Below are 24,117 nucleotides of genomic sequence, written 5' to 3'. Positions count from 1 at the left end.
ATAATATTATAGATTAAGCTACCCATCAGTATATAAATGAGCTGAAAGTAGCTAAATCTTTACCAGCTGCAACATTAAATAAACACATTAATGCGTCTAATTACTGTATATTACAATAACATAATACGGGCTATATTAATATGAAATGGGCCATTCTGCATAATGAGTGCTTTTACATTTGTACTTTTCCTCAAGTTGAATGTTTAATGCAGGACTTTTATTTTTACACTATAGTATTAGTACTTTTACTTAAGTAAAAAATCCGAGTACGTCTTCCTCCACTGCTATAAACAGTTTAACCTACGACAAAGTAACCGTTAACATGATTTATTATATGGTATTATCGGACAATGAGGTTTTAGTGTTCCATATGCTCTCTCTCTCCGAATGCCAAACGTGGCAAGATACATTCCCATTTGCCCAGTTGCGAAGCAGTGACCACTATTCGGTTCATTCATGTGGACTGACTGTTGTTATTTCCGACAGGCTGTGAACGCAACCCGCTTTCTCTGTGCTGACCTCTGACAGCCGTTCATGGATCCGCTCCGCTCCCTCCCTTCACAAACACGGAAGCAGCATGGCGTCCAACAGCAGCGGCGGCGGCAGCTCCGACAGGCAACGGATTGCTCAGCAAAGATTGAGAATAATTGCCGGACATTTACAGGGACGGGTGGACGGTGACTCGACCATTTTAGCCGCCGAGTGCAAAGCCCAGGGCAGCCAGACAGATGTCTCCAGTGAGGAGAAGAAGACGGTGCCGAGGAGAAGGTACAAGGCTGTGATGGAGCGGTGGACAAGAGTCCATCCTCTGTGGCTTTAGCTAGTTATTAAATCAAACATGAGTGGACTATCATGTCAACAAGAGCCAATGGGGGTGACATACACTCACATACTGGCTCCCCTCTCTCTCCCAAACATTTATAACGTAGGGAGACATGGCTAAAGCTGTTTTAATTAGCCTGCTAGCTAACGTTACTTGGCTACAGATTGGGTATTAATTTGCTACCGAGTGGGTGCGGCTACTCTCAAGAGTTTAATGTTGGTCGACTTTCCTAAAGTCAGCTGAAGCTTTTTCTTGTGTTTCATAATAGATGATTTAATTTGTTATATGGCCGTTTTTAAATCTCTGTGAGGTTTTAAAAGCGAGAGAGAAGTGTTGACGTTATGGCTAATCTGGCATTTTCTGATGCTTCAGATAGCAAAGTCGTTCAATCGAAGTGGTGACATAGAAGTTGTGCAATAACCGTTTCTTTAACCGTTACTGTCATGGTTACATACGTTACATACGTTACCTGACGTTACGTACAGTTTGATTCATCAGCTTTGTCATTCAATTGCTGTACATGAGCTATACGGTTGTTTTAATACAAGCACTCTTTATTTGATTACTTAATGTAAAGTAAACATGTTGGTAGGGCATCATTGAGATACATCATTTTTAAATTAGATAGAGTTAGATAAGTTAGAGTTTTCTTAATACATTTCCAGATATGGGACACATCAGTAAAATACACACTATTCTTAACAAAAGTCGACATAAAGAGACAGTGAAACTTCTCTGACTCCTCTGTTGATGATCTGATTGGCCAGGACAAGTGGTGGTATGACTTTCAACCTATTGGCAGCTCAGTTCCTTTTGAGAAAACACCATCACACTGTGCTGACATCTAGTGTCAGACTGAGATAACAGCTGTAGTTCAGGGTAAAATCTGCACTCAAAAGTATGAGTATTTGGCCTTGTGAAAACCATCATATCCTGTTCTAATCAAGATGACATTGTGATGATAAGATAGAATATTATGTCTTGCAGCCCTGTCTGTTATATCAGTTGTGTCACTGTGTACTTGAGTCTTGGGCTTTTTTAATGTCAACGATGTAGGAAGTTTGACAGTTAAGGACAAAATAGTTCAACAGGCTGTGTGTTTATCCATCAATATCATCATAAGTTATATTATAGTTACAGAATTACATGGGACATCAGTAAAGGGCAATAAATAACAGCTGCAAAAATTAGTTTAATATTTTGATAACAAAAGTGATTTTTCATTCTGTTTTTAGCCTCTTTATTTTTGGGTTTTGGACTTCCAAAACAAGACATCACCTTGGACTTTGAGAAACTGGGTTGGACATTTTTATTATTTTCTGACATTTTATAGTTCAAACCGTTAATTGATTTAATCTCGAAAATAATCAGCAGATTAAGAGATAATGAGAACAATCGTTAGTTGCGGCCCTAATAAATAATCAGTTTTTCTAAAATGAACAGGGGCAATCCAAGTGAAGTTCAGGTACTTGTTGTCCCAGCCTTTTGTTTAAAAATATACATCACCACATACCATATTAGTAAAATAATAAATAGTCACCGTTTGTTTGGAGAAGTGCCAAAAGACTTTTTCTGTTCAGCCTTTCAACCGCAATTTTGCAGTTGTCACACTCTCGCAACACCTTCCTGGTATGGTTAGTTAAGTAGTTTCAGGCAGCAATCCTGATTTGAGGGTTGTGTGGTGTCTTAGCTCCACGTTGCTAAAACTAATAGAGTTTAATACAACAGCCCCACAATGAATCTTACCGTAATGAAGGTTGATGTTTAGTTAAAACTATTTCATAGAGGTGTAGATTAAGTTTGGTTATTTTTGAGACTGTAGTTTGAGGTGCTGTTAAATTTAAGTATTTGTCCAGTATAGTTTTATATTAAAGATGTGCGCAACTGCACATTTCCCTGAACCTCATCTCAGCTCATAGTTTAAGATAAGCGTCACCATACTGTAGATTCTGCGGTGAAGTAACATCAACAACAAAATAATATTAAATAGACCATGTCATCTAGATTTAGCATATAATATATAAAATATGCTGCAAATAAAACATTTTTATATAGATATAAGAAGGAATTTTAAATGAACATCATTCACACCGAGATTTATTTTTATTGCAAAGTTTCTGAGATGCATTTTGTTCTCTTTCATTTTTGTTATAACCAATATTATAGGTCTAATTAAGTCATGTTACGTAGGCAATTTTATTTACACAGCCCAAAACTACAAATCATACAGGATCATCTATCCTGAGACCCTCGCTTTGAATTAGGACAAAACTGGAGATGCGCGTAGAAAGGAAAGAGCTAATTTTATCGAAACAAATTAATTGAGACCTATTGTTGGGCATTTCAACAGGACCTTGCTAATAGCCTTAAATTGTCAGTAGTGCGTACTCACTGACCTTGCCACACACTTACAACATTTATTGATACATTTTTATTCAGTATGTTCAGCAACTATGACAGCATATCAATAGTGGCTATGATTCATTAAAGTATGACTCAGTGTGTCACTCTCATTTCTGCTCCCACTCCTAATTTATAGGAAACTCTATTTTGGCAGGTATTAATCTCAATTATAGCTTTTACTCCACTGTGTTAGCATCCCATCCCAAGTGACCCATGAGTTATGGTTGCTGTGTGAGTGGTGAGCTTTCTCTCTGCAGAGTGTAGCACACAAGCTCTGCACAGTATTGCAGCATAGACAGTGTAGCAGCGTCTGTGGTTGTGAAGCCGGCGATGATTATAATGGGATATCCCTCAATATAGTAGCATTTGATTCCACATCTTAAGTAGCTATGGCTGTACTCTAATATTGTTGGTGATTCTACAACGAAGAACAGAACGTTTGTCTGGTGCTTGTGTGCTATTTAAGTGACTACATGTGCTAAATAATTAGCTGAAGCTTGATAGTCCAGCACACATGTTTGGACCTATGCCTCATAAAAGCTGAGCAGCTGAGACCAGCTATGGATAAGCGTGACTACCAGGTAGAGACTAAACGATATGAATATTTCAGATCATGATTAAAGTGACCAAATTTATCACGGTTATTAGTATTATCGATATCGAGTTATATTGAAAACAACAAATAAAAGTAGTAGCACAAGCAATGACCCATGCACAGGTCCTCTTAGGCGCTGTCACTGCCTTCTGCAATGTTTTCACTGACACAAAACAAACCCATGTTGCATGATACGGCTGCATCTCGGAGACTGTTACTGACTTTGGTTGATGCTGGATTTACTGTGAGTTAAGATGGGAGATGCGGTAGTCAAAGATGGGAAAATTACAATTTGAAATGGTTTTAACCGTCAGGAACCTTTATCGTGAAACCGATAACTGTTTCATCCCTATTACCAGGCGCCATAAATGTGAAACTTTTTATTGCATTGGATGCTCACGGCACAGGGGGTGTCTCCCAGCTTCTTCTGTTGATGGATATGCTATTTGAATGTGTGGCTTCTGCCTTTGCATTACAATGTCAACAAGCTGCGTGTTTTTGAGCCTGTGTGCAGAGCGCTGTGTAGTTGTAGGCACACAAGGAATATTGTAGGTGTGCCTGTCTGCAACCTCCCATATTGTAAATGTGCCACCTGATAGCTACCTGGGATAAATGTAAAGACTGTTAATGACTGAATACAAATAAGGACACTTGGACATTTTCCTTCAGTGTAGTGCTACATGTCTGGGTGTTAACATTTCAGCATAAAGTGTTTTATAAGCAAGACTTTCCCTATTCTTCTTCATCTTGGTGAAATTGCCAAACTAATATCATTCCAAAGGGACGGACAGAGTGGCAAATTAAGAATATACCAAGCCAAACCAGTATTTTGTGTTATGTCTTAACTTCAGTGTTATGTGTATGAATTGGTAACTTAATCTCTGCCAATATTTGTTTTTCCACAGGCAGGAGATTATGAAGTGGAACGGCTGGGGATACAGCGATACAAAATTCCTCTTCAATAAGAAAGGTCAAGCAGAATTTACCGGCAAAAGGTACTGTATAACATCACATCACCACTCGCTTATCTGTTGAGGATTTAGAGAAATCAATCGGTGCTAAGTCTTATTCACAGCCTCTAATCTTGCTTTAATACAGCCATTGTGTCTTCCTTCATTCATACGTTTGGGTAACTTGAGGCTGGACTTCTGCCTTGATCATTTTCACAGCCCATACTGTTTGCTTTTAAAATCCCTTGCTGTCCCCTTCCTACGCTCACAGTAATGTGGTGCTACTGCCACCTAGTGGTTGGCATTTGAACTGTTCATTGTCATCTGAGAAGGTCACTGCTTCTGATTGTCAGCTCTCCCAAACTGTGTTGCTCATTAACAGAAACCACTTTCCAAATCTGTAAAAAATAGAAAATGGAGCATAATTATGTCAGTAATTATTGATGTATCTCTGGGGAGTTGTGGTTAAACTGACTGTTGGAGAAAAAGAGATTTAGTTTGAATGTCTAGAGGAAACGAAGCCAGTTGTCCTCAATCTTACTGAACATGGCTTTAGTTTACAACGGCACCTTTTATCCGTGTCTGCCATGACAAGAGCAGAGGTAGAGATGAGCCTTGTGATTGTAATTATGACATATGGCTTTGGAAAAGAAAGCCCTGCTTGTCAGATGGTTAACACGGAGAACTGGCACATTGTGAACAAGGATGTATTTTGAGTAATGTGCCGGGCTGAACAGGATGTTACACAGCAAATGGTTTACTCCTGGGAAAGCAGTTGCCACAAACTGCTCTGTGCCCTCGACTGAAAAGCTACCTGGGCGGCATACACAGAAACCATGGCTAGGGGGGGTTTGAATGAATGTCAAAGACAGTGTTCTCCTCCTCCGCGCTCACTTCATTATAGGGTGTGTTTCATGCTCTCTTGGACAAAAGCATGCCACAGTCCCCTGATGGGCTGGCGCGGGCTGTGCCAGCAACTCAATTATGCAGGGGATGGCGAGGGCGATCACATGGGCAGCACTGTCACTGCTGCTCTGCTTGCCTAATAACCTCATTGGACACAAACCGCATACTCTATTCTTATTAGACACAGGCCTGGTTTTAAATGAACAAGCCCAGTCAAGCATTTCGATGTTTTCAATTGAAGGCTTTGACTTCCACTACTGGAAATCACTAATACATGAGGCGTAGTTGATTTTTCTTTCTCCTTTTTTTTTTTTAATTGGTTGTTCATGCAATCTGTCTTCCTTCCAGGTATAGACTAAGTGGTATGATCATGCCTGCTCTGAAAGAATGGTTTGAAGGCACGTTTGGAGCCAGTATGCAGCATAAATCTCTAGCAACGGTGAGTGTAATTCATATTTATTTGTTTTGTCATCAATGAATGGCGAGGAAGAACACTCAGTGACAGTTTCAAAAACCACAATGGCTCGCTTTGTTTCAGCCCGTTCTGACTAGCAGTGCTGTACAGCCTCCCATTCTTAACGAGGCCTTCGAGGAGGAACTGAAGTCCACTGGTATTCCCTCCTCTCATGACGCAGAGGACCGGGTGTATCGCGCCCACGGTAAGGCATGCTCTGAAACAAACTTTGGACAATAAATCACCAACTTTTTAATGCTTGTAAACCACAATAAGCATATCATATATTTCATGATTTGCAATTTAGCAACAGTGTTTTTATATATTTATATTTCTGTTGGCTTCTCATGTCATTCCTGTATTTCATTCCAGGCCATTGCTTAAACGAGATCTTTGCTCTGCGAGAGGGAAAAGTTGGTCGTGTTCCAGATATGGTGGTATGGCCAAGTGAGTTCAGAAGCTGTGTCACTTCTCTGTTTTTATCGGTCTGTTTTTCTCCGCCCACATAGCATAGTTGATTTCCCCCCCCCCCCCCATGCAGAGGCATGGGTATTAATATGTATGAGTGGAGGCTTAATAAGAAGCGTCAGGGGGAGGACGGTTGACACCCAATACTCCACGGTCTAGCTCTGCACAGTGCACCCATGAATTATGATTCAGAGATTGGTTTTCTGTTGTTATGGCTGGCACTATTTTATCATGCTAATGAGTGTTGACTGACGGCTGAAACTTGATTAGCATCCTCCCAAATGTGCAGCAAATCACCAAGCAACTGTGGGCATCGTTTCATAAATTTGACCAACCCCTCAAATACACTCTCATTTGCTCTGTATCTAACAGATATTTTGACCTGTAATTTGCATTCTTCAGTAGTCCCTCCGAGGCAAACTGTGTATTTTAAGTGGAGGTTTAGTTTGTTGGGCTGTAATCCGTAGGCAGAAGCTGTGTGTTTAATTGGATGGCAAAATGCACTAGAATGCAGACATTTCTCAATGCCTGTAAAAGCACTTGAGGCCAGTCAGGCACATCCACGTAGGTGGGTATTGCTACTCTTCCCACTCGCTCACCACTCCAGTGTGAATGGATGGCAGAGCTGTGATTGGCTAAAGCACTTTTGTATTGATCCAGCACATCCCACCCCAGAGAGTGTAGCTTCATGCCGCCTGACTCCGCCTGAGGAAAGCCCCAGGCAAATCAGAACTATCAGGCAAATCAAAACGTCCCCGAGCTCTAATGGCTAAGGCCGTATACATTTATTTATTTCCTCCTGAACACACTTAGTGTTATGTGCCATATGTATTTCCTTTAACAATGTGTCCACTCAGTTATTATGTAAACACTACATTTATTAATGCAATAGAGGGACGGTGAGCGAAAACATTTCCTTTATGATGCTAATTTGTATAATGATGTTTTGTGTCTTTGCAGACTGTCACAAGGATGTCGTGGAAATTGTGGAACTGGCATGCAAACATGATGTTTGTTTGATACCATATGGAGGTGAGTCGTGAAATCAAGGGCTCTAAGCAGCATAATAAGCTGTTACATACTGTGTGTGCAGGCCACTAGATGTGCATTTACACCTAATGTACTGTAAAAAATAATGTAATGAACCTGTGTGTTACTGCTGAGTGCAATGGATGCTATGCAGAATCTTATGTTCTGCTTTGTGTCATTCACTCCTGTTAACTATTTCATGATGGCAAAACGGCTGAAATGAATCTTGCATAATATTACAGTAGTATTTTAACAGGTTCATGAGAATTATGTAATTTAAGTCTGTCACACAGTTGTGCAATTATATCCTGAAGCTTCTGGCAATTTTAGGAGAATAAAGTCCTGAGGATGGGTTATTTGCACTGTGCAAACTTTGCTTTTTTCTCCCTTTTTTATTTTTGCACAAATCTCACTGACTGCAAACATTACTACATTGCTTAAATTATAAATTCTATAAATGAAGAGCTGGGTATCAGTCGAGTGTGTACCATACTTGTGTTTCTTTTTTTTATACCTTTCTTTGAGAAATATAAAGACTTTTTATTTTATTGTTTGACACTCAGTCCTAGGTTCACAAGTGTGTTTGTTTGTGTTAAAAACATGAAACCAGGAGAGTGTCCAGTATAATCGCCTGGTCTTCTCTGAAGGCTCCTCTGCTGTTACTAAGTGTCTTTCTCTCTCAGGAGGGACTAGTGTCTCTAGTGCCCTCGAGTGCCCCCCAGAGGAAACTCGCTCCATTGTCTCTGTGGATACTTCACAGATGGTACGTAAACACTGCACTAATGACAAGATGAACTGAAACCAAATCAAATGCAGACTGATGCAACTAAATAAATATATCATTGAGACTACAAAATGTCAAGTTTCTGATACTGTTGTCTGAGAGAAACTTGTACTGGCTTATATTAAAGGAATGTTTGGAATGCATTTATTTATTTTTATTTTTGTATTTTATCATTTAAAAATATGAGCACTGTCAATCGTTTCTGAGTAGCTATCTGTGTTTATTGTTAACGTTTGTTTATGATTGATTTAAGGAAGAATATGTCAGATTTAGCTGTTGTAAAACATTATTTGTTGCATATTATTGGAACGCAGCAATCAACTTCTGTTTTTGACAGGAAAAGAAAATAGTCTCAACCTGTGCCACCAATTCAAACAACATGCTATTGCATTATGGGACAATAGTGTTTATCAACACCCCTGGAAAATGTAGCAATTTTATTGTCCATGTTGGCATTTTTCTGTATAATCCCCTATACCGCTGTCATTGTGTCAATGTTCCACATATTCAGAATTTAAGGATTTGTAATTTTTTCCAGTGTATTATATAAAAGTAAATTTAATACATTTGTAAGTTAGACTATTTATCAGATAAAACAAAAATAATTCTCTATATATCTATGGGCTCTGGGAAAACTGATGGAATGATTTCACAATTTTTTCACTTATAATTTATATAATAATATGAAATAAGCAAGAATTCCAGGTATAGTTAGAATTGGCATATTTGTTGTTTGTGAGCGGGATACAACATAATTCATGTTTTTAAAATGATAAATGTGTTTTTCGGGCACCACCCATTAATATGGAGTCCCAGGCATCTCGCCATGAACATGATGATGTTTCATTGGATATGATATAAAATGGTGAATATTGTCTCCAGTACAGTACAGCCCTTTGATCCAGGCTCACATGGAGGTGATATATAGGCTGTCTGCATGCTGCTCGCCTAGCAGTCATTGAGTTTGGTGCCACAGACACCAGTGACCAGTGTTCTGTGTCAGAGGTCAGAGGTGAGGTGGCTCCAATGGAAGCACATGAAAGGAGCAGTGTGGTTGGAACATAAAGTTTATTACCCCTGGAGAATAATTGATGGCAGGAGTGAAATGACCTCCTGCAGGTAAGGGTAGGCCACGTGCTCAGCGGCCCAAATAAGAGGCATATATTTGGAATTAGATGTTTAAATTGAGTTTAACCTTGAGGAAACTCTCCGTCCCGCAGCCCCTCTGCACTCATTTATCCTCGGACATGTGACCGTCAGGCGAGAAGGACATGCTGGGGCAGAACTTAAAAAAAATAAAGTATTGTAGGCAGACTGTCATGGAACTGTCTCTATGGAGTGCTGTTGAGGACAGTGATGTTTGATTTGGATGAGATGTTTTTTTAGGTCAACACAACGGATGTTGATGGTTTCAGAGTTCAGATGTCATGGTGACACACAACATTTTCTTATCCACAAGATCTTGTAACCTACACTAAGGAATTGTGTGTTTTCATTTTTAGACTAATTAAACAAATGGCATTAAATATTGTTTCTATTACACTGTATGGCATAAAGCATGTATACATAATGTTTTACGACCTCCCCAGTCACGTTGCTTGTTTTCCATTCACAGAACCGCATTCTGTGGATTGACGAGAAAAATTTAACTGCCCGTGTGGAAGCTGGCATCGTCGGTCAGGATTTGGAGAGATTGGTAAGTACTGCTCATCCATCCATATTCATCCATGAAAGAGCTTACATCGCTGTACAATGCTGTGCCAACAATCAAGCTGTGTGACCACTCACATGCAGGTTGTCCATGCTCAGTCACCTTGGTACTCTTTGCTCAGTAGATCGAACAGCGTTTAGGAGTGAGTTTGAGACAGGAGCAGAGTGCTGAGGGGGAGAGATTAGAGAGTGAGGCGGCGGTCATGAGCAGATGGCACCATCAAGCTAATTCAGAAAATGGAGAAGGAACGGGCATTTGATGTAGAGGAATGCGTGAGCTGCATCTAAAGCAGACTCCACCTCTGCATTTAGACTGGGCCATTTTGATGGAGCAGATGGGTCTGCATTATAAACTGCCTTCCAGGGGAGTGCTGTGATAAAACAAGGCCTGACTTAACCCCCGTTTGTGCTTCGGATGGGGGTTGTTGTTGTTCTTTAAGGTCCTTATTATTATTATTATTACTATTAAATGTTCTGCCTAAAGATGCAATCTGTTAGGGGTTGGGCTGCCTTCAGGAGAATGCATGTGTTCCTTACGACGGACTCATTTTCCTCAAAGCTGCAGGGATGGTGCATCTGATGAAGGTTGCTCAAAGGTTGTTGTTTTTTTGTGCGTCACATTGTTATGGCCATGTGGCAAGCAACTAAGAAGTCCCTTACAGTGTTTAGTGGATTGGGTGGGTCTCTGGAAGAGGAATGTGCTGCAAGCTTGCATCACAACTGTTTGTGTAATCATAGCTTTACATAAACATGTAGAAGCAAAGTTTCTATTTAAATGTCATTTTACTAGTATTAATAAAAAAAGGTCTTAACATTTCACCTGGCAGAATGCAGCTACTATTTTACACTTAACATCAGTGATCCAGTCAAGCAGTGGAGTTTGCCACCGATAATGCACTGATCTCTCTTTTTAGTCATTTCATGCTCTTTCACTTGGTTTATTTTAGGCCGTTATAAAAAAAAAAATGTATGGTGCCATAAAATCCGAGTTTTAGCATTGCAACAAAACAAGAGCAGTGAAATGCAGCAGCAGAGCTGCAATTATATGTTTTCCCTTTGCTTGCTCATGCTTTTTGCTTGTTATTAAAACATTCTTGTGGGTTTACAACATTTTCCCCAAACATTTTTCTCTCCCTTTTTAATTGCAACAAAAAAAATGCGTGTTTTCTTTCATTTTTTCTCAGCTTAATGAGAGCGGCTACTGTACGGGGCATGAGCCTGACTCCATGGAGTTCAGCTCCCTGGGGGGGTGGGTAGCAACCAGAGCATCAGGCATGAAGAAGAACATCTACGGCAACATTGAGGACCTGGTGAGTCGCCCGCCCTCCCCTTTACCTTCCCGCTCATGTTTGTTCCAAAGGATGACAGTCAGCACACAGCTGTTACTGCTCACTAATTGGAAAGGAAATTATAAACGGAAGTTTTGTGGACTTGACCCTCACCTCTAAAATGCAGTGTTCACAGTATCGGTCATGAAATGCATTCACACATGGAGAAATACAAACGCATTTCTTTGCATATTTTTGTTTCTAAAAAGTGTTTGTTGTGCTGCTGTTTTTCTGACTGCATAGGTCATCCACGTAAAGATGGTTACCCCACAAGGGGTGATTGAAAAAAGCTGTCAGGGCCCGCGCATGTCCACGGGGCCGGACATTCACCACTTCATCATGGGCTCAGAAGGTTTGCTACCTTTCACATGTGATTTCAGTACTGCAGGGCATGTCGGCAGTTTGTGTGTTTATGTGGGGTTTGTGTGCGTGTTTGCAAGTCTGAGTGATAAAACAGTAACATCAGGACAGTTCTCATGCTGTGGGCTTCTTACACATTAACCAGCTTTGGTGGAAAACTGAATCTGGAGGGGTGTTAGTTAGGAACCAGCAAGTGTCCTCCCCATCTGCAGTGCCCTGTCCTTGTGAATGCCCACAGAGAATACTGCCATATGCCAGGTTCTCCCTACATAATGAGGAGGTTCAGAGACTCTTGGCATCGCTATGTTAAACAGCTGTGGATGCAAACTTTATATTTGCCCTACAAAGCGCAGCAATCTGCTCCCTGACTGGGCTGGGATCACTGCAGAAATCTCCATTTGTACTCATTAGAAGTGATTTCAATACCAAGAACACGTCTTTTATGTATAAGAGCTCAATTAAATACGGTCACAAGTGAGTAATGTAGAATGTAGACTACATATGAAAATGTTTCAACATTATAAAAGTAGTTTTACTTGTTAATATATAATAACAGTCTGGCTGATTAATGCTCTGCAGCTGCATTTTTAAAGAATTGAGCTTTTGTTGTATTTAGGGTTAGCTAAAAACAACACAAAGACATTCAAGTAATAGGAAAGATGGAAACAAAACAACAATTTGACCGACACGCTACAGCTAAGACGATCGACAAACAAAGATCAGAAAGAAGAATACACAGCAAATGTAAAATAATATATTTGATATCCTATAGAATATAAAGTGTATTATAGGTATAGCACAGCATCATCTGAGACATACAATGTAACCTAAAATAAGAATACAAACCTTTTTTTAAAGATGCAAAAGCATCTTATGTTTGAAAGTAATTTATTCCTGTCCGAATGATTTAGTAATCCTTATTTATTTCAAAATGACCAATAAAACATTTGCATAAATACATTTGTCAAAAGTTGTATCTTGATTCTGCAGGTTAACTCTGACTTATAGAATTTTATTCTAACCCTAACCTGAAAATAAAGTACCTGCATCAGGGCTTCTGTCAAAACGTCCTTTATTTACTTCCTTCATGGCTCTCAAGTAGAGATCAGGTGCATTCATTAGTGTAAAAGCCTTTAAATCATCATGATAGTGTCCAAACATGTACATTTTATAAGAGAGTGTCAGAGTTTAGACAAAGTCAGTCTGTAGTGAAGATTGTTTACCAAACAAAATAATTTTTCTCTCCGCTGTAACAGTTTCCAAAATAGATGCAATATTTTTGAACATTCCTTAAAAAAGACATTAGCTCACTTAAAGTAAACGCTGATCAGATCTGCTGCTAACTCAATACAATCATGAAATTGATTCAAAAGTATGAACCGCAACTTTCATAACTGCAAAATTCTGAAAATAGCTTCGAGAGAAATTAGTTTTTAATGGATGGGTCTTATATCGAGATGCTCAATTTTATAATCTTTACTATACAACATTTTAGTGGCATGCCTTGTACCACTGTTGGTGTGCACCTGTAGTTGACGAAAGCAGGTTTTAAAAGGCCCAGAATATATATATATTAGGCTAATAATAGAAGTTATAATAATGTAAGCACATAAGAGTATGTCGTGTGAAACATCTGGAGGTCAGCTTACTGCTAAGGTTTGGTGGCGTACCAGAGCTGGGAGAGGACCACACGTCTCCGCGAGTACATGTACTTCTGGGAGGCCGAACGCTGGAACTAAGAGGTCACACCACCTCACACTCTCATTAAAATTATCTACCTCCTCATCCCACAAACAGTTTGACAGTAGGACACAACAACAACAACAACAACAACAACAACAACAACAACAACAACAAAGCACCGCACAAAAGCCCTCAACTCTGCTCTGCATGTTAAGTGGAACACATCCATTTTATCAGAAATGACTGTGAAACCTCGGAGCTTCTCATTCACCGCACAACAACCGGGTCTCTCTATCTCTCTGACCTTGAAGGAGCCTGAATGCAAAGCGTTTTTCTTCTTCTTCATGCTTTCAACCAGTGTTGAGAACGAGTGGAATAATCAATGATAATCCCTTTTCTCTTTTAAACTCCTCTCAGCCGTGGAGGATGTAATGTAGGTGTGTGAAGCCAACCAGTGCTAATTCAATTCTTTGATTATAAAGTGGTTGTTTCACAGTGGTCAACGTTCTTAGAAATATGTCATGCTTGCAGCAGATCGTGAATAGTCCCTCTCCCCAAATACTAATCCTGTAAGATGAGGTTGGTTTAATAGAGACGGTCACAGTAAAAAATGGTTTAAGCTGCACTCCAGCATTTCATTGCATTGTATACGTCCCCAAGAGAGTGTTTTTATGACCTTGCTGTTCCTATTACCTCCCTTTTATTCCTCACTCGCTCACCCTCCTTTACTCCCTTTCACTCTGGCTCCTCCTTAGCTTTCTTTCTTTTTCTCTCTCTCCCTCCCTCCTCCTAGCTCGCTCACTCACTCAGTAGCTCCTCCTGCGTACTGCCAGGAAGGAGGAGACTTTTCTTGGCTGAAGCCTAATGGAGTCACATGTTCTCCACTGGGCCACTAGGGAGCAGCGTGTGGCATGTAGTGTCACGTTAGAGGGCTCATTAACAGACAACAGGCTGAGGAAACCTCCCTAATGGAGCCGGCTATGTTCAGCAGAGATGCATCTCTAAATGGACATCGTCTGTAGTAACACAGAACATTCAGGCTAGGGGTGGTGGGGGTAATGGGTTTGGTTCACACAGGTCAAATTCCCAACATGGAATTAGTTCTGCAACTAACAATTATTTTTGTTTGTATTGAATTAGTTAAATGTCAAACAAATAAATAAATAGAAATGCCCATTACAATGTACCAGCAAGTAATTTCATCACTACATGAAATTACTGTAATGTTTATACATTATACAATGTCATCTCAGATCACAGTCCTCTTACTTCATTATGTGTGTGTGTAGGTACATACAGCTATACAGAGTGTTTAACACATTTCCAATAACGCTTGAAGACAGGAGTTTGCTGCTTTACTGGATCCAATTATGAACATTTCAAAATGTTATTGAGTACAACTCATTAATTATGATTAAAAATCGGAAAGAGATTTCTCTAAATAAAAAATAAAACCCTGTATGCTGCCTGCTCAACACCAAATGGCAGACTGACGCAGTTAGAGACTAGCTGGGGAACATAGTGGAGCGTTTAGCAGCTGAAGAGCCAGATATTTCCTTCCAATAGTTGAAAGAGTGAGAGAGAGAGAAACTGCTTAAAGAGAGTGAAAATCAAACTTGGTGGACACAAACCCAAATGTAATGTCAATGTTGCTCCATAAATGTCGGATGTGTAAATAAGCAGCTGTTTACCATATACTGTGGTTTACAATATACATAGTATTCTGAATTGTTTTTCAGAGGGACCAGACAAATAGAACAATTTATTTTACCGTAATAATTTTTGAGGCTATACCTTGTGGTGCTGTTGTCGGACAGCGTGTTTTGTTCACCTCGTGTACATAAAGCAGAACACTGTGTGCTGGAAGATGATTTCAACACAGTCTCTCATCATGAATAATGTTTCAGATTGCTGGCAATCAGCACTCCCTAGCTTTAGTTTACTGCAAACTCGACTATTTGCATTAAAGCAGTTTTCAAGTATCATTCTCTGCCATATTGGCTTTGTAAGGTAGAGTATACACTTGTCTTTTGAACATGCAATGTGACTCCTTCAGCAGCAGCTAATGGTTGATAGTTTTCAAGGTCACAAGGTCAGCCAGAGGTTTTGGCCTACCTGTATATGTTGCTACTCCTGTTGGCCTTGGCTGCCTTTGCTAGGGCTCTGCTTTATTTCTTCACAGTCTTAAGTTGATAAATCTTAGTTGTCCCCCAGTGTGTGGTAGAAAACCAGATCTACTAGGTGAAATGTGAGACAAAGGTCACCCAAAGGACCCGTGGGACGTGTACCAGAGACTTGTAAAACGGTCTTAAGTTCCGCTCTAAGAAGAGGTTAGGTCATATAAATTGTGAGAGCTGATTTACTTCTTTCTTTTTTTCTACTCAAAATGTCTCTCTGTGATTTTCCACAGGAACCCTGGGCGTGGTTACTGAGGTAACGATGAAGATTCGTCCCATGCCAGAGTACCAGAAATATGGCTCAGTGGTATTCCCTAATTTTGAGCAGGGAGTTGCCTGTCTTCGAGAGGTTGCCAAACAGGTAACGTGTTCATTTATCCTTAAAACATGTCACTCCTTCCTCTTCCTGTCTCAACATGAGGCTCAGGCCAGGTGTTTAGTGTTGAAGGTTTGCCAAACTGCAATAAGCACTTTCAGGTCTTCACTTCACCTTTTCATTTGTTTAAAATTGGATCAGCAAAAAAGATTTTAATGTGTTTTTTAAAATAAATTGTACTCTTTGTTAAAACTTCCAAGCTTTTTGCAGTCCAACACTTTACCTAACCTTTAATCAGACCTTTATGTTGAGTCTTTACTGCCAAGAAACTGCAGAAAGCTTTTTTCCCTGTTCTTCTGCTACGACGGGCTGACAATGCCAAGCAAAACTTAACAGTGCCAATTGTTCTATATTTTATGTTTACTTTTATGTGCACACAATATGAGACTTCATTAAATCCAGATAATGAAAAGAAAGAAAGAAAGAAATGTGACAGGAGAGGTTAAGAAATTACAGGAAAAAAGCAAATCCTATATGTTTTAGATAAATTCAACAAAAAATAAAAGACAACCAGAAGAACAAATAAATCCATGAAAAACAATACAGGGAAAAAGAGGAAGAAAAAAAAAAGACATGAAATAATTTGACATGAATGTGTTGACAAATTCCTTTTAAAATAATACAGAGCTCTTGGTAACGTGTGGTTTGGCTTTCCATATCTGTACACCATTGTGTCTGAGGAATACTGGCCATGTGTGGTTGGAACTTTTGTCAGATGCGTCAACCTACAGGAAATAACTTGAAGTCTATAAATTGTACATTTGGGACATTAGGCAAGAAGCTGAAAGCTTCAAAGCCAAAGCTCCAACACTGAATGTTGACTATATATATATATATATATATATATATATATATATATATATATATATATATATATATATATATATATATATATATATATATATATATATATATATAGTCAACATTCAGTGTTGGATATATATATATATATATTCAACATTCAGTGTTGGATATATATATATTCAACATTCAGTGTTGGATATATATATATATATATATATATATATATATATATATATATATATATATATATAATATATATATATATATATATATATATATATATATATATATATATATATATATATATATATATATATATATATTCAACATTCAGTGTTGGATATATATATATATATATATATATATATATATATATATATATATATTCAACATTCAGTGTTGGATATATATATATATATATATATATATATATATATATATATATATATATGAATGTTGACTATATATATATATATCCAACACTGAATGTTGACTATATATATATATATATTCAACATTCAGTGTTGGATATATATATATATATATATATATATCCAACACTGAATGTTGACTATATATATATATATATATATATATATATATATATATATATATATATATATATATATATATATATATGTATATATATATATATATATATATATATATATATATATATGTATATATATGTCAACATTCAGTGTTGGATATATATATATATATATATATATATATATATATATATATATCCAACACTGAATGTTGATATATATATATATATATATATATATATATATATATATATATATATATATATATATATATATATATATATATATATGTGTCAACATTCAGTGTTGGATATATATATATAGTCAACATTCAGTGTTGGATATATATAGTCAACATTCAGTGTTGGATATATATATATATATATATATATATATATATATATATATATAGTCAACATTCAGTGTTGGATATATATATAGTCAACATTCAGTGTTGGATATATATAGTCAACATTCAGTGTTGGATATATATAGTCAACATTCAGTGTTGGATATATATAGTCAACATTCAGTGTTGGATATATATATAGTCAACATTCAGTGTTGGATATATATATATATATATATAGTCAACATTCAGTGTTGGATATATATATAGTCAACATTCAGTGTTGGATATATATATATATATATAGTCAACATTCAGTGTTGGATATATATATATATATATATATATATATATATATATAGTAATCAGTGTTGGATATATAGTCAACATTCAGTGTTGGATATATATAGTCAACATTCAGTGTTGGATATATATAGTCAACATTCAGTGTTGGATATATATAGTCAACATTCAGTGTTGGATATATATATAGTCAACATTCAGTGTTTGGATATATATATAGTCAACATTCAGTGTTGGATATATATATATATATAGTCAACATTCAGTGTTGGATATATATATATATATATATAGTCAACATTCAGTGTTGGATATATATATAGTCAACATTCAGTGTTGGATATATATATATATATATATATATATATATATATATATATATATATATATATATATATATATATATATATATAGTCAACATTCAGTGTTGGATATATATATATATATATATATATATATATATATATATATATATATATATATATAGTCAACATTCAGTGTTGGATATATATAGTCAACATTCAGTGTTGGATATATATATATATATATATATATAGTCAACATTCAGTGTTGGATATATATATATAGTCAACATTCAGTGTTGGATATATATATATATATATATAGTCAACATTCAGTGTTGGATATATATAGTCAACATTCAGTGTTGGATATATATATATATATATATAGTCAACATTCAGTGTTGGATATATATATATATATATATATATATATATATATATATATATATATATATATATATATATAGTCAACATTCAGTGTTGGATATATATATATATATATATATATATATATATATATATATATATATATATAGTCAACATTCAGTGTTGGATATATATAGTCAACATTCAGTGTTGGATATATATAGTCAACATTCAGTGTTGGATATATATAGTCAACATTCAGTGTTGGATATATATATAGTCAACATTAAGTGTTGGATATATATAGTCAACATTCAGTGTTGGATGGATATATATATATATATATATATATATATATATATATATATATATATATATATATATATATATATATATATATATATATATATATATATATATGTCAACATTCAGTGTTGGATATATATAGTCAACATTCAGTGTTGGATATATATAGTCAACATTCAGTGTTGGATATATATATATATATATATATATATAGTCAACATTCAGTGTTGGATATATATATATAGTCAACATTCAGTGTTGGATATATATATATATATATATAGTCAACATTCAGTGTTGGATATATATAGTCAACATTCAGTGTTGGATATATATATATATATATATATAGTCAACATTCAGTGTTGGATATATATATATATATATATATATATATATATATATATATATATATATATATATATATATATATATATATATATATATATATATATATATATATATATATATAGTCAACATTCAGTGTTGGATATATATATATATATATATATATATATATATATATATAGTCAACATTCAGTGTTGGATATATATAGTCAACATTCAGTGTTGGATATATATAGTCAACATTCAGTGTTGGATATATATAGTCAACATTCAGTGTTGGATATATATATAGTCAACATTCAGTGTTGGATATATATATATATATATATAGTCAACATTCAGTGTTGGATATATATATATATATATATATAGTCAACATTCAGTGTTGGATATATATAGTCAACATTCAGTGTTGGATATATATAGTCAACATTCAGTGTTGGATATATATAGTCAACATTCAGTGTTGGATATATATATATATATATATATATATATATATATATATATATATATATATATATATATATATATATATATATATATATATATATATATATATATATATCCAACACTGAATGTTGACTATATATATATATATATATATATATATATGTCAACATTGAGTGTTGGATATATATATATATATATATATATATATATATATATATCCAACACTGAATGTTGACTATATATATATATATATATATATATATCCAACACCTGAATGTTGACTATATATATCCAACACTGAATGTTGACTATATATATCCAACACTGAATGTTGACTATATATATATATATATATATATATATATATATATATATATATATATATATATATATATATATATATATATATATATATATATATATATATATATATATATATATATATATATATATATATATATCCAACACCTGAATGTTGACTATATATATCCAACACTGAATGTTGACTATATATATCCAACACTGAATGTTGACTATATATATATATATATATATATATATATATCCAACACCTGAATGTTGACTATATATATCCAACACTGAATGTTGACTATATATATCCAACACTGAATGTTGACTATATATATATATATATATATATATATATATATATATATATATAGTCAACATTCAGTGTTGGATATATATATATATATATATATATATATATATATAGTCAACATTCAGTGTTGGATATATATATATATATCCAACACTGAATGTTGACTATATATATATATATATATATATATATATATATATATATATATATATAATATAAACATTTTTAATGTCATATTATTTTAAAGATTTGTTGTGGCACAGTCATTTGACATATTTTACACTCACTTTTATTTTTCAGAGGTGTGCCCCAGCATCTATACGACTCATGGATAATGAGCAATTTAAATTTGGTAAGTTTTGTTTTATCATTCACAATATATTTGAGCTTGGACTTAAAGCATTCTATATAACTACTTTCAATAAAGTTCGTATGCTGTACAAGTAGGACTTTGTTTGACCTGGTTTAATTTTCAGGAAGTGTTTTTTCTTCTTCTTTTAGGTCTAAATGTAACCTTTGGCTCTGAGCAGATCATGGCAGGCTTTTAACCAGCAGCATGATAGTAATTAAATGTATTTATTTTGAGCAGAAATGAGTTTCTCTTGCTGTATTTTTTTTTTTGGTCAATATTTGTGTTGGTGTTTCATTGATGTGCTGTTTACCTCTGAGAGAGCAATCAAACAATGAATGGCAGTGGTACAGCATGCAATGATTTTACCTTCTACAGCAAAGAATTGTTAAATTGATTATTATTTCTGCAGCAGAATAGCCACACACACACACACACACACACACACACACACACACACACACACACACACACACACACACACACACACACACACACACACACACACACACACACAGATAAAGAATTGAAGCAAGATGAAAAATGACCCCGCTCAAAATTAAGTAGTTGTTACATTGAAGTTTTATGATGTTGTTTCTTAAGGTCTAGTGGAATGCATCTGGCATTGCCAGAGATCTCTGTAAAGTTCTCCAGTCTCCGGGGATCTCATTATCTCTCCTATATTTCCACTTTTCACAGAGTAGGCACTTCTTAGCATTAAGCAGGGAAGATGAAGCGACCAGGTTTTTCACTAATAACTAAAACTCAGGGCTCTATGATACCTTCTTGGGCTTATTAGTGGCCTGTCCTCACTTTTAATCATGTTGGCTGTTGAGTAAGGAGGGTTGATGTATTCACAGGTCTTTTTCAGATTGGGACAACAAGTACAATTTAGCGCTGCCTGTCTTGATACACACGATGAAAAATTAGAATGTTGTATTAAGTAGCATCGTGTTGATGTGCAACAAAAAAAAATCTGCCAAACCACAGAGTGGAGAGTTAAAAGTAAAATTATGCACAGTGTAGGTGTAATTTTCTCTCACTGGATGTTGAGTATTTAATTAACGAGTATGATGGCTGTGAGAGACCTAAAGACCTGCAATCAAATTTTGGAATGGAAACAATTAGGACACTAAGTGATGAAGAGACTTGAGCATGGGGGGAAATAAATGAACTGTTAAGTCTTTGCGACATCACCCGTGACTTCCCTGCAGTGATTGATAACCATCCCATTGGCCCCAGCCCCTCATTTTCGCTTGTCCACAGGCGCTTTTGTGCGTCCGATCAGAAATAAATCAAAAAGTGTGGGTGAGGAAGACGGATATCGCTGTGTCAACCCCACTTCCCTTCGGAAACCCTCTGATTTATAGTCGCTGTCGCTGGCAGCCACTGGCCAGTTGTAAAGTTATTCAAATGTTACCATTTATTTTTCCTCCTTTTGTTTGAAACCCCAAATAAATCTGACTCTCCTGCCCTCTCAGAACGCTGGAGGATGTGAACAGAAGCAGAGTATGACTAATGTGTGAAAAAAAAAAATGTTGTCGGCCCACTTCTTTGTGAATAGACGGCGCTGACTCTTATCTCATATTTTCACAGGTCATGCCCTGAAACCTCAAGTATCTTCACTTTTCACATCCTTTCTGGACGGGTTGAAGAAATTTTACATCACCAAGGTAAAAACAAATAAATAGAAGTGTACACCACCAGTTGCTTTGTGCTTTCCATGAAAAATGAATCCACTTTTGAAATCACCAGTTCAAAGGGTTCGACCCCGACCGCCTGTGTGTGGCCACCCTGCTGTTCGAGGGAGACCGTGAGAAGGTCCTGCAGCATGAGAAGCAAGTTTACGACATTGCTGCAAAATTTGGGTAAGTAATAGTCTTAAAAACAAAGCATGTTACAAAGATGAGTTTACAGATCCCGACCGTGTCTAGCAGAAAATGACAAAGCATGGTGAGACTTTAAACATGTTGCCTGAGGCCCTGATGTCACTTTATTTAACCAGCCATTATGTAGTAGCAGTGAAAAGGATGGAGAGGCACAGTTACACACTTCAGACTTGGTCTTCTACTCAGTAGTTTGTCTCTGTGTGGATTGATGGATCACCTGTGGATGTCCTCCTGTCAGGCCAGCTTTTATGTTAAAGTAGGTGTGGTGTGGGCGGTGATAGCGGGGCACAGCTCCCCTCAGGAACAGCGCAGGGCGAGAGGACACAGCCTGGGAGTGCTTGGCTTTTGTGATTGATCATGAAACGGATCAATGAGGACTTTGGTGGAAATCAGTTCCCTGTCAGCCTGAGAGGGATGCTCTCTCTATCCACTGGCTGTTTTAACCCCCAACAATAGTTTCATAGATGAGTTCATCCTAACATAAATTAAGCTTTGTGCCTTCCAATTGTTTATTGTTGATTGTGAGACGGCTGTCAAGTCAGATGTTTCAACACATTGCTCCAGTGGAGTGGAGCATAAAATCCTTTATTTTGAATAATGGAGAAAAAAAAAGAAAAGCAATTAACAAGACTCTTTTATTGTAATATTTTAAAAATACCATTTGCCACTCAACCATTCTGATTTTTGTAAAAAGATATATATTCTTAAAGAGACTAAGTTTGCATTTTACTCTATTCTTGTCTTCATTTCCAATTTCCAGAACATTTTTCAATCTACTTTTATCACAACTGGATTTACTTGTGAATGATATGGTCAGCACCTTCTTGCTGCAAGAAACAAAACAGCTTTTTAGGTTCATGGAGATGGAAATATCCGAAAGTCAGTAAAAAGGAAAAACAGTGTATAATGAATTATATTCATTTATATATGAATATAAATGAACTTGTTCCAATTTAAGGGGAAACTTACCAACAAAAAACCTTCCTAAAATAATAAGATATTGATGTAATACCAATTTGTCAGAAACAATAGCTCATTACAAAACAAATGTAAAGAGGGGACAAAGCAGAGATCCTCCGTGCTCCTCACTGGGCGATGTCAGTGATTTCTTCCTGGGAAAAGCTTATTGATTAAATATTACTGTTGTTGTTATTTTTTGGCTCAGCGCCCGGACTTGCAGGTAGCTGACCGCCAGCAATTAAATCATAAGAAACTTGTCAGTTACATGCAGCATCCTCTGCTTTATTGCATTATTAAAAATAAATTGTGATCACCCATCAAATCAAGTGCTAGTGATGGATTGGTGCGGTTCTGGTAGGAATATTTTCTTGTGGTGTTGGGTAAAACAGGAAGAAGGGTGAAAGTCAATATAGTGATTTTCTAATGAGCTTGGCCTGATTAGTTTGGGTGGTAGATGAAAATCTGA

General features: G+C 36.0%; 1 protein-coding gene across 1 annotated transcript in view; it reads left to right on the top strand.

Moving 5' to 3' along the window:
- Positions 1-577: 577 nt before the first annotated feature.
- The window catches only part of agps (alkylglycerone phosphate synthase), a 32,949-nt gene continuing 9,409 nt past the window's right edge, over positions 578-24,117 (top strand). The window contains exons 1-14 of the mRNA XM_029459175.1: positions 578-768; positions 4,727-4,816; positions 6,026-6,116; positions 6,216-6,336; positions 6,504-6,578; positions 7,560-7,631; positions 8,312-8,391; positions 10,028-10,108; positions 11,307-11,432; positions 11,694-11,802; positions 15,904-16,031; positions 20,754-20,805; positions 22,399-22,475; positions 22,558-22,670. Coding sequence (XP_029315035.1) covers positions 578-768; positions 4,727-4,816; positions 6,026-6,116; positions 6,216-6,336; positions 6,504-6,578; positions 7,560-7,631; positions 8,312-8,391; positions 10,028-10,108; positions 11,307-11,432; positions 11,694-11,802; positions 15,904-16,031; positions 20,754-20,805; positions 22,399-22,475; positions 22,558-22,670 — 1,406 coding nt within the window. The remainder of the gene's footprint in view (positions 769-4,726; positions 4,817-6,025; positions 6,117-6,215; positions 6,337-6,503; positions 6,579-7,559; positions 7,632-8,311; positions 8,392-10,027; positions 10,109-11,306; positions 11,433-11,693; positions 11,803-15,903; positions 16,032-20,753; positions 20,806-22,398; positions 22,476-22,557; positions 22,671-24,117) is intronic.

Source organism: Cottoperca gobio, chromosome 21 (genome assembly GCF_900634415.1).
Source record: "Cottoperca gobio chromosome 21, fCotGob3.1, whole genome shotgun sequence".
Lineage (NCBI taxonomy): Eukaryota > Metazoa > Chordata > Actinopteri > Perciformes > Bovichtidae > Cottoperca > Cottoperca gobio.
The sequence above is the reverse complement of the archived record's forward strand: the minus strand, read 5'-3'. Positions and strand labels throughout refer to the sequence as shown.